This window comes from Schistocerca nitens, chromosome 8, assembly GCF_023898315.1.
Source record: "Schistocerca nitens isolate TAMUIC-IGC-003100 chromosome 8, iqSchNite1.1, whole genome shotgun sequence".
NCBI lineage: Eukaryota > Metazoa > Arthropoda > Insecta > Orthoptera > Acrididae > Schistocerca > Schistocerca nitens.
This window is the reverse complement of record NC_064621.1, coordinates 602,142,769-602,155,244: the sequence shown is the minus strand read 5'-3', so window position 1 is coordinate 602,155,244 and position 12,476 is coordinate 602,142,769. Positions and strand designations below refer to the sequence as shown.

At 42.4% G+C, this 12,476-nt stretch overlaps 1 protein-coding gene across 3 annotated transcripts in view; it reads right to left on the bottom strand.

The window, feature by feature from the left end:
- Nucleotides 1-12,476, bottom strand: part of LOC126198428 (45 kDa calcium-binding protein) — a 154,191-nt gene that overhangs the window by 7,205 nt on the left and 134,510 nt on the right. For 2 of the 3 annotated variants that reach the window (XR_007540073.1, XM_049934735.1), the window contains exon 7: nt 1,216-1,356. Coding sequence is in view for 2 of the 3 variants with exons in the window: in XM_049934735.1 (XP_049790692.1) it covers nt 1,216-1,356 (141 nt within the window). In the remaining variant the exon portion in view is untranslated. Of the gene's footprint in view, nt 1-1,142; nt 1,357-12,476 lie in introns of all 3 variants that reach the window. The other variant, XM_049934736.1, reaches the window with a different exon arrangement.

Sequence of the window (12,476 nt, the reverse complement as noted above, 5' to 3'; positions counted from 1 at the left end):
GAATGGGTATTCAGATTGAGAAACTGAGCAGATGTTGCAGCCACACAGACGTTGCAGCCACAATCAATAATTCCCGAGGAAGTATTTGGTGTCTAACACTGAGAAAGAAAAAGAAATGCTTATCTACATTATGCAGTCCCAAATTCTGCATGCAGGTCACATAGCCAGTCTAGAGCAATGGCGAAGTTCTGCATTCCAGCCCTAGACAGGCCAATCTGGCCCCTCTGCCAATTACATCACTGGATGTGGTGTGGAGGGGCAAGTGGGCAGCACATTGCTCTCGTGGTCATTGCCCTGACCTTGGAGCCGCCATGTTCATCTGTGATGTTCAAGTATAGCCCATTCTGGTCTACAAGCCAGGTAGGAGCACCACTTCAGGACAGGGCCTAGTGAAAATCAGAAATTGAGCTTGTTTATAAACAGTGGTGTGACACAAACAACTAGTTGGGACCCAGATAATGAGTATGCATAATGAAACACCTCAGAACAGCTAAAGTGTTCATCAAAATACTGTGCAAACAAACACAAAAAAAACAACTCAGTTGAACAGATAGCAGTATAATGAAATAGTTATTTAAAGCATTTCAATTAAATACAAAAATTAGTTGTAATTTTTAGGAATATGTAACTGAGGAAAAAAATTGTTAATGCAGCACCTTTTTTACATGTTATAAATACATGAACCTTCTCAATCTGGAATGTATGCTTCACAAGGACGTCTGAAGTGTTGTATGAGCTGATGTCCCATAAAAGTGACATGCTGAAGGAGAACGTGCTAGGCATAGCTTTCTGCTGAATATTTAATGGGCGATGAAAAGATGTTACAGATACAAGTGGGGAACCATACTTGTAATGACATCTGATGAACAGTTAAATTCAATTCCATCTCAAGTTCAGCATGATAGTTACTCAGGTAAGTCATCCCCCTTACTGGCGGACACAACAGCTAATCATTTAATAAATTTTCAGTTCCAAAATCTTATAATGGGATTCAAGATATTAAAAGAATGCAAAACTTCAGTTCATTACAGTTTTTTCAGTTGCTGGTAGAGTCCACATGAAGTAATCCAAACACAAATAATTCAAACATGGTAAAGTTTGTTTATCTGACATCATACTTAATACATCAATACACAGTTTACATTTCTGAATGTACAGTCTTCTAATTTCATTATTCATCTAGAACTCATCATGGAAAGATCGAGCTGTATCAACCATCTTGCTGTTGAGGAAGGGTCCTGCATGAGCCAGTACTTCCATTAGACTCACAGCACCATCTGCATCTGTGTCAGCAAGCTGAAGCAACTGTGAAGCTTCCTGACGTGCGTGTCGTGGATTGCGTGGGTCCATGTACATCTGAAAGTGAAATATATTAAGCACACTTCAAAACCATGCTACTCAAGTTAACTTTTTATCACCCATTGCGACATGCGTGTCTCATGATATGCTATCAGGGAACTAGTGGACTTTGCTGCACAATATTTCTATGTATCAATTTTCCACTGGTAAAGGAAACCTTGCTAAAAGTTTGCAGAATTCTTATAGTTACAGACTACCCCTGTAAACTGTGCTGTCTTTGAGTTTCATTGTTAACCCTCTGCTCTGTATTGTTTCATCAAATTAGTTCATGCCTGGAAATAGGCAACTCAATGAACAGATTTGCAAACCAGGCTAATGTCACATCTTCCTGGACAATTCCTGTCACACATACACTCTCTCTCTCTCTCTCTCTCTGCTTCTAAGACATTATTTTAAAATAAACATAATGTATTTCACTCTCCAGTCCCCCCTCTCCCCCCCCCCCCAAAAAAAAAAAGAGAGAGAGAGAGAGAGAGAGAGAAAAGAAAGGACGAGAAAGAAATGGTAGTCAAAGGGTTAGGACAATAACTTTACTCTTGAGCAGGGTAGGGATCTGGGAACAAAGTTTCTCACGCCAGCATAAAATATACTAGTCATTGTTGCCACGTCAAATTAGAGCAATAATTCAGTCTTTCAATGATAGCCTCACAAATATTCATAAAATTATATTTGATAAAGTAAACATCTTGACCCACATGTCAACTTTTTGATATTCTGTCACCAAAGAGGCCACTGAGGTCAAGTTGCACAGCAATAACTTTCACTGGGACAGTGGAAATATTCTTAGTCTTGCATGGAGTATTGAGAGACTGCAGATAGATTCAGAGAGTTGTTTGTGTTTCAATGGCACCAACAACATCACAGACAACAACAAACACAATCTTTGGCAACATGAGGGCAGAAAGTTAACCAATGTCAGGTTCGCCATGAAGGTGGAAGAAAATGAATGGCACAGTGGGACAGTCTGTCTATGGAAAGAAGATGTACATGGACCTGATGACATATAGTGGGACAGTATGTCTATGGAATGAACATGTACATGAATCTGTATCTAACCTCCAACAGCCTCCACCGTGCAGTGCAACACACATGCGCTCACCACCTGGCACACAGAAAGCGAGCCATATGTGCTAAGGGAAGTCTGCCTACCAAGTTACAGAATCTGTGCAAAGCTTTTTGCAAGAAAGGCTACTTGGAGATTCAAGTAAGTTGCTCTCTTCAGCCACAAAAGAAGAAGAAAGAAGACAATCCAGAAGAAGAAACCAAGCACCCATGTTAGTATATGACGTAGCCTCCAGGGGCGGCAATGCAGGCACTGACTCTGGCGCCCTGTCAATCGTACAAATGCGAGTAGTGTCCTGGGATAAGTTATGCCATACTTGCCCACTCTGTTCGTGTAGTTCTGTAAGAGTTGTCGGTTGACGAGTTGCACAAGTCACTTCTCATCTCATCATATCCCACACGTGCTCGATCGGAGACAAGTCCAGCGATAGAACTGGGCAATGGAGTAACTTTATGTCTTGCAGAGCGTGCTGAGTTTCACAGGCATTGTGTGGGTGAGCATTATTCTGTCGGGACAACGCATCACCTGCTGTTGCAAGTACGGAAAAAGAAAGGGTCTAACAATATCCGGCACGTACCGAGTGCAGGTTAGAATACCTCCTAGAAATACCGAAGATGAACAAGAGATGCAGCTTATCACATGCCAGAATGAAGGCCTGGGGTGAGGCCAACGTGTCCTGGACGAATTCACTCTAAAAGATAGTGCTTACCAGGTCTATGTTGTATGCACAAACAAACATCTCCAGCCTACAGGTAGGATATGCTTTCATAACTGAAGACCACAGAGCACCATCCTATCTTTCAAGTGATTCTCTGACGGGACCAGACAAGCTGTACACATCGATGCTGTGGCTCGAGTAGAAGACGGACTGAAGGTGTGCATACACTTAGTTCCACAGCTAATAACTGGCTTGCAACGGTTTGAGCTGACACGTCTCGGTTCACAAGCCCTCTTATCTGTGCTGTAGTAGCTGTAAGATCTGCTACTGCTGCCCTTACAATACGACAATCCTGGAGGGGTGCCTGTGCTGTGTGGATGTCCAGAACATCATTTACAGGTGTTAGAATGTTCACATGACCACAGGTACCAGCATTGTTGTGGAATAGATGCAGCACACCCAACTTGTGTGGTAATTCTCCAAAAGTACTGTCCTGCCACTCACAAGGCCAAAATTTGACCCCTTTCAAACTCACTAAGTTGGCTGCAGGCAGCACTGAGCGCATCTCCACAGCATGGTTGCCAGCTTGCTTCATATACTTGCACCACACTGAGCCTTCTGCCTGTGAGCATTCCCTATTAAAGGGTGGACACAGGTGGCGCTCTGGTAGCTATGCCACAACGCTGTCTGTAGGCGAACAATGTTGAAACCATTACCGGTACAGATACTATTCCCCAGGTGGCACACGCCGTCATCGGATCAAAATTGATATCGTCTTTGTAATAGTCTCCTAGTCCCACACCCCCTTTTTTTCCCGCCCTGCAGTGTACACCAGGAGCATTCTGATGTGACAGGCAGCGGAGGCAGCACACGTAACAGACGAGCGGCATCAGGCCTCGACACCTAGAGACCCCTCCACCCAGTCAGGAGGGGGTGGGGAGTACTACCCGCTGTGATATCTCTTATATATCTTCCAGAGGCATGCAGTTGGCTCACCCACTGGGCCCTTGATGTAGGAGTCTGAGTTCCAGTGGCTATAAAGTAATGAACTGCATAGGAATCCGACACTTCACCAGAATATGATGAATAGGAAACTCGGTGAAACACTGTGAGAACACAACCTGATGACTCAGCTGATAATGTGAGAAGATTTCACAAATATTATCCAGGTTACAAAGCTATTAATTTTAATTAACAGTAAATAATTTTGATACTGTACATGACTTTCAATCAGAATAAAACAAAAATTTCCCACAAGGTTTTCTCCTCCTTAGTAATAAAATTAACCCGAGTATAAAAATTTGTAATTTTCCACAGCATTTCTGGCTAAATAATCTGAATAAATGTGTTCAACATGAAAATTATCAGCATCATCTCATGCCTTACTTATGAGCTAGTACTGTTTATAGACTTCAGAATTAATGCTCTGATCTCCTTTTATGCTCTTAAATAATCAGCAAAGATTTAGCCTTAGCTATTTCAAATCCTGTGTGGGTTCTCCACACAGAAAGAATTCTTGAGCTGTCACTGTGTCACAAGTTTGTGCCTCACTGTGCAATAGCATTGCTCCATTCACCAGCAAAGAGATTGTGTTCAATTACTTCTTGAATACTTCAGAACGGATGTTTGATAAAATGGTTATTCCTATAAGCTATCTTGAAATACAAATAGAGTCATTCAGTGAAGCAAACAGTTTCAAACAATGGAAAATCCAGGGTGGAATATAACAATACCAGAGAAGGAAAGTTGCTACTCACCATACTGTGGAGATGCTGAGTCGCAATAGGCCTGTAAAGAATTTCGTGGCAGAAGAGAGGAAGGCAGATAGCAGAGGACAACCTCTTTTGTTTGTCAAAATATGGCATTTCCCAAGTTCTAACGATTTACTAATATAATGAAGGCTTTCACAGTTAGTGTTTAGTTCTGTCAAAACTTCTGGGCTGGGTGGCTGTGGAAAGCATGTTCCATTACAGCCAACTAATCAGTTTGTCCACAGTGACAGCTCCTATTATTTTTAACACCGTCTGAAGAAACAGATATTGGTGATGATATTGCAGCTGTACAAAATGCATGAAAGTTATTCACAATTGTGAGTTCTTTCTGGCATTATCTGCATTGGGTATGAAGATATTACTTATAGTGGCACAAATTTTCATGTGTCACCCATACTTAATACTTTCATACTTAATGCAGCTAATGTCAGAAAGATACTGCAATTGTGAATGAATTTCAAAATGTTCCAACTACGTTTAGCTAACCAAGAGTTAGTACTCCTTTTGAAGTTCCAGGATATACAGCGGCATGCTGAAAAGTAATGCTTCCAAATTTTTTATACGAAAACTCTTGTAGCTTTTTAAACAAAACAAATGTTATCAACATTTTTCATCTTTATTCTTCATGTCTACATATTCACAGCCTACTGCCACAAGAGGGCTCCAAACTGTAGCATGTTAACATGGCAGTGTATAATGTAACTACACCGGTGCATAAGAAACAGCTTGCTGTAATCAAATTTCAAGTTCAAAGAGTTCATCCACACATGGAGGACCCTCCCCTCCAGTATGAAAATGCCAGGCCACACAAGAGCTCTGTGACACCTGCAACTATCTGACGCTTTGGGTTCACTGTCATCGATCATCCTCCATACAGGTGCCATCCAATTTTCATCTTTTTCCAAAACTTAAAGAACACCTTTGAGGTCTTCACAAAGATAATACGAAGCAGTGCAAGCAAAGGTGAAGTTGTGGCTCTGTCAACGAAGTCAAACATTCTACAGTGACAATATCAACAAACTGGTCTCTCAATGTAAGGATAAAGAATAATGATGTAGAATGTTAATAATGGCTGTTTTATTTAAAAACTTGAGTTTTAACATAAAAGATTTGTAATCATCACTTTCCAACACACGCCCATACTAGGTCAATACCGCACAAAATTTTATACACACAAACTGTTGATAGTGGATGACATACATCTTTTACAGTTCTACGGAATTCATTTATTTTCTAGATGGACTTAAAAATTGTTTGAACCTCAAGCTTGGACAAAACTTTTTTGATGTCATTAGTTATCTCATTAATAAAAGAGAGAAAAACTCTCCCCTTTGTTGCCCATTGTTCCTCATTAGTCTTGGAATTATTTCCTTTGCCCATAGTACTCATTCCACCTCTTGTAATAGTAACAACTCCTGACACTGCGTTCCTGGATACTTGTACAAACTTTCAAGAAGGACATGAGTTCAAAAGCTGACATATCATGTTTCACTTGCTCTTGGTGGGCTGGGCATCCTGACTGCTCAAAACTTCCCCTCAACAATGGGTAGCTATTTTACTTCTTCTGCTTTCTGTATTCAGTACAGGTTTATGTCTAGTTTATTTATTTTAATTTTCTTCTGAATTTGCAGGGATTCCCGGTATGTTATCTTTTGTCTGCAGGCAACTTGGAGAAGACCGTTACAGCATAATACACAACTCCATGAGTACTCAGGAATGCAGAGTAGTGGTAACCCACTGGGCTACCACCTAGAAGTCAGGCACCGGCCAATGTCTCCGACACTTGCCATCATTGCACAGCAGGTGCATATGGCGTGACAGTCAGCCCACATCCACTATCTAGAAGCACAGCCACAAGGCGGCTGAGCTACCATGCACAGAGGCTCTGCAGGCACCCCCGAGTGCCACCTACCACATGCTGTCTACATACGCAATCGCTGCCCAGTCTGTTCTTACTCATCGTGCCATTTAATACTTTATCTAAAACTGTACTGTACCTGTCTCACCATGTTGCATACCAAGCATCGTATCCATTGTTAACTTGTTCTGTGAGATCATTAAATATACATGTTCTGGAGGTGTTGCCTAGTGGTTTTTTTTATGTTGTGAGTTACAACATAACTGGTGACAATTGTGGACTTTTTCATGTTCACTGCATAACCACGGAACCTGCACAATGAGCTCCATCACCAGGTCTGCCGACGGGTGTCGTACTGCACCAGGTTCTGCAGCAGCACTTAGAGAAGCATAAATGTCAGGATGCCTTGTTGTCCACATTATTCTTCTGGCAGATGGATGTGAATGTGCCACCATTCCTGCCTTATGGCACGATGGCATAAAAGAGAGAGGAATATGAGAAGCAACTCCAACAGCACTTTTCTGAATTCCAGATAACGGATCCAGCTGTTGCCAAATCATTTTTCCTGTCATGGATCTCACTCAGTAAATACCAGCTTTTGTGCAAACTGGCCCCTATCACAGAATCAGTACACCTGACCTCTGACAAAATGTGTGCTTTGTTAACTACCTACCTTCACTGACACTTAACACGTTATTGCACCCAGTATGGAATTTTACCAGTGTCGTAAACAGCCTAATCAATCATACTGCAAACAAGTGGCTGAACTGCAGGGACTCAGTAGAAAATGCTGTTTTGGGACTCCCGTAAATAAGGAATCATATGCTGAGGAGATGACTAGAGATACGATATTTCGGGTGGCTCCAGATAACGTGGTGTGTCAGAAAGCTCTACAATTTGAGGAACCTGCTTTGGGGGATGTTTTAAAATGCACCTAAGCTTTCAAAGTTCCCAGGCCACAGGTCCGCAATCAGAATTCTGGGGTGAGGTGGCAGCCATCATGTCAGACCCAGGAGAGGGATCTAAATTTTCCAATACAGCAAATGTGGCAACAGTAGAGCACAAACACCACTGCATTTCAGCTCTTCCTTGTAAGCAAAGAAACAAGTCTTGGCCCACAACTGGCACTCATGTCCATTGTGCTTGAACTGTTTTGAACACGTCACAGAAGGATGCCTTGACAGATGATAACTGTGCACTGTATGCCAGAAGGAAGGACATCCTGCGACTGTCTGCTACACACTGGACAAAAAACATTCACCTCGACAGACACTAGTGGACATTAATGTGGTTTCAGCAGAGTCTCACTCCAGGGTGGTGTCATCTAAGAAACTGCTCGTAACACTCACTTTTCGTAATAAAGAATTTCAGCTAAATGTTGACACTGGTGCCTCTGCATCCCCATTAAACACTCAAACATATCTCCAGCTCGGAGCACCATACCTTCATTCCTCAAATCATCACCTGGTGACATATAAAAAACAAAACATTCCTCTCAGGGTACAGATTACAATCACAGTGACGTAGAAACATGTTGTACTGCACCTCACTTTTCTTGTGATTCACACAGATGGAGAGAATCTATTCAGCCTTGAAGTTTTTTTTTTAGCTTTCAGATTTGTCATCAATGATTTGTGCCACCTGGATCTCAGAGCAAATACCATTTTAGGAACTGAAAACCCTCAGTAAGGGGTTTTCTGACATTTTCTCTGTGTGTCTAGGCAAAGCAATGAACTTTATAGAACACATTATATTAAAGGAACAACAGGTGTTCCCTCGCTTCTTCTCTGCATGGTCCACACCCCTTGCACTGCAGCATAGCATCAGGAATAAAGCAGCATGCCATCAGGAATGAACCAGATAGATTGACAGCCTTGAGTTTCATTGAATCCATGTCTGCAAGTGACTAGGTGACACCTCTGAATTCAGGAAAACTGCACCTATGAGGAGATTTTAAGGTTACAGTCAATTCCCGTCGGGGATCGATACATACCCAATCTGAAACCAGATAAGCTTTTCTCTGCACTCATGGCAGCCTAGTATTTTTTGAATATCAATCTTTCCAAAGCTCATTTACAACTACTCTGCACAACAAATAACTAAATAACGGAAAGACCTCATTGTCAACAAACCGCATGGATTACATCAGTTCAAAGTCTTAGTTTTTGGGGTGCCCAGTGCCCTAGCTATGTTTCAAAAGTTCCTTTAGCAATTGCTGCTCGATGTTCCAGGCGGCATAAATTATATGGATGACACTATGATGACAGGGGCACAATGGAAGAGGGGGCCACAATGGAAAAATGAGCTACAATGGAAAAAGGTCCCATAAAGGCATAAGGGGTCACAGTGGAGGAACACAAATAGAATTTGTGAGCCATGCTGCAGCACGCGTTGGTGCTGTTTGTACATTTCTGTCCTCTGTTGGAGACCAGACCATATCATTTAGTCGACATGGTTGCAGTTGTTTGTCTTCTTCTCGTGTTGGTGGCAACAGCAGTGGCTATCAATATGTAGTACCTGTGGCCCTATCTTTGGGGCGACATCGTGGTTCTTCTGGGTCGTGTCAGTAGGCAGTTCAGTTGCGGACTCAGGAGGAGCCAGATCTGCGCAGTGCGAGAACACGCCAGGACTGCTGGCGGTGTGCATGGACTGCCAGATTGAAGGCCTGTGGTCACGAGCATGCACGACCTCATCGTAAACCGGATCCTACAAGTTTTAAGTTGAGTGCATTTGGATTCAAGTACAGAAACCTCCACCATTGTGAGATCTTGCGATTCTCCAGTGACTTGGGTTCGTGTTGCTGCTCATAGTGTTGCCGAGGCGAAGAGCAGCGAGTGTAGTGCTTGGGGAAGGTGGATCTGATTAGCTTTCCTGGTCTTCTAATTACTATTTATTGCGTTCAATTTGTTCCTATTTGTGAAGTACAACCAGTGGTATTTTTCGTGCCTCGTGGCCACTAACGCCCCAGTTAACTACCCTGGGGGTTAGTGTATGTAACAGCAGTGTACGTTTCCTTGCCTTGCCGCTGCTGTCCAGTGAGGAGTGTAGTTTTGACAGCTTTCTTGATTGTAGGTTGGTTGGCGATTCTTCTACTCTGGTGGTAGTGATTCCTTTCTCATTCTGGGCGCTCTAAGCACAGTATTCTGCGGGCAGAGTCCTGACCGCCGTTTCCGGCTTTGGTGTATTTTTACATCTTTGCATTTGATTTATTGGACACCAGGTAGCCTCAGCAAGATTATCATTAGCCATTCGTTAGACTGCCACTAGTCTGAGTTACCATGCTGTGAAGTGAATGCAGCTCTCGGCTGCCTATCTCATCGCTCGCGAAAGTGTTTTCTTGCCGGACCTACTCAAAGGTCGATTCCTGGTGCACCGTCTGTGACTGGCCCTTGTGTTTTATTATTGTATTTGCTGTTTTATTGTATGTTTCTAAATGTTTTAATATAATTGCCATTCTTAGCATTACAGCAGGTTTAAATGATTGTGCTACCAAGTTTACCATCATTTTGTCTCACCTGTTTGGAGATAAGTTGCTTGTCCTTTTAAATAACCTTTACTGTTGTATTTGCTGTTTTACTGTATGTTTTTTCTAATTTTTTATATAATTGCCATTCTTGGCCCTACAGCATGTTTAAATGGTTGTGCTACCAAGTTTACCATCATTTTGTTTCACCCGTTTGGTGATCAGTTGCCTGTCTTTTTAAATTAACCTTGCTATTGAATTGCTGTTTTACAGTATGTTTGTTAATTTTTTTTTTAAATTTTTATAATTGCCGTTCTTGGTGTTAAAGGCCTTCAGCCGTGACTGTGGTTACTTGCATTAAAATTCTAATTGTGATCACATTGGCTTGTTTTTAAAACATTATTTGCTGTGTCTGTATTTTATGCTCATTTGGTAAATTGAAATGTACTGAAAGCACTATTAATTGCACAGTTGTTCATTTCTTCTTTATTTATTGCTGTGTCTGGAATTACCGTTTTAAAATAAATGTGTGTAATTGCAAAAGGGTACTAACAGTAGCTGATTACGGCCCCCTCCACAATCGTAACCGAATCCTGCCTTCCTTGACTCCCAGGTTACAACTGGTTACTGTTGTACGATTTCTGCCTTTGGTGTTTTGTTCTGTTTTAGGTGATCAACTCTGTAATGGAGGCCAGGCAGTGCCCCAGGATCGGCCTACTGAGGAAGGACCACCTCATTTATGAACTGGTGATAAGACACCAGCCTATTGAGGGTAGTGTTCCGGACTTAGCAGCCCACTTGTGTGCTACTGTTCTTCAGCCGGATGACATCACACCGGATGTTGTGGGTGAGACAAGGACAGACATTGAGTTTTTGTTTAAAGCTGTTAGGAGTCTTGAGGACAATATCGGCTTTTTAGAGGGCACTCAACCTAGCGGCAGTCGGTTAGTCAGGGTGGGGGCACAGGTGACTCATTTAGTCAACCGGATATCTGACTTAAGGGCATTTAAATTAGAGGATCGCGATAAGTAATCAACCGCTGAATTGGGGTCCTTGGTTAACGAATTGTAGTTTAAGGTCACATGTTTTGAGCTTGATGGGAAGAGGACCAGGGAGCAGGACATGTTACCTTCTGGGCAGTGCACTAGCGAACCTGGGAATAACGCCCTTATGTCCTCTGAGGGGTTAGTCGTGGCGTTTGCTAAATTGCCTAACCCCATGGTGCATCTGTTTAGAGACGTCACAGAATTAGCTATAGACCGACCCGAGCAAACTGAAAGGTTGTTATGGTTGTTGGTTCGCCTTGAGCAACACGCTGATGCATTTGATGTTTCGCATCAGGTAATTTTGTCTCTATTGTACCCTTTAACTAGAGGCGAACTGAATACATTGGTATCCAGAGCTATATCAGAAGAGTCCCCCCCATGAACCATGGACCTTGCCATTGGTGGTGAGGCTTGTGTGCCTCAGTGATACAGATAGCCGTACCGTAGGTGCAGCCACAACAGAAGGGTATCTGTTAAGAGGCCAGACAAACATGTGGTTCTTGAAGAGGGGCAGCAGCCTTTTCAGTAGTTGCAGGGGCAACAGTCTGGATGATTGACTGATCTGGCCTTGTAACACTAACCAAAACGGCCTTGCTGTGCTGGTACTGCGAACGGCTGAAAGCAAGGGGAAACTACAACCTTAATTTTTCCCGAGGGCATTCAGCTTTACTGTACAGTTAAATGATGGTGGTGTCCTCTTGGGTAAAAAATTCCGAAAGTAAAATAGTCCCCCATTCAGATATCCGGACGGGGACTACTCAAGAGGATGTCGTTATCAGGAGAAAGAAAACTAGCATTCTACAGATCATAGCGTGGAATGTCAGATCCCTTAATCGGGCAGGTAGGTTAGAAAATTTAAAAAGGGAAATGGATAGGTTAAAGTTAGATATAGTGGGAATTAGTGAAGTTTGGTGGCAGGAAGAACAAGACTTGTGGTCAGGTGAATAAAGGGTTATAAATACATAGACAAGAAGCCCACGCCTACTAAAGTACTACAAGTTTATATGCCTACTACCTCTGCAGATGACGAAGAAATTGAAGATATGTATGATGAAATAAAGAAATTATTCAGATAGTGAAGGGAGACAGGAATTTAATAGTCATGGGTGACTGGAATTCAGCAGTAGGAAAAGGGAGAGGAGGAAACGTAGTAGGTGAATATGGATTGGGAATAAGAAATGAAATAGGAAGCCGCCTGGTAGAATTTTGCACACAGCACAACTTAATCTTGGCTAACACTTGGTTTAAGAATCATGA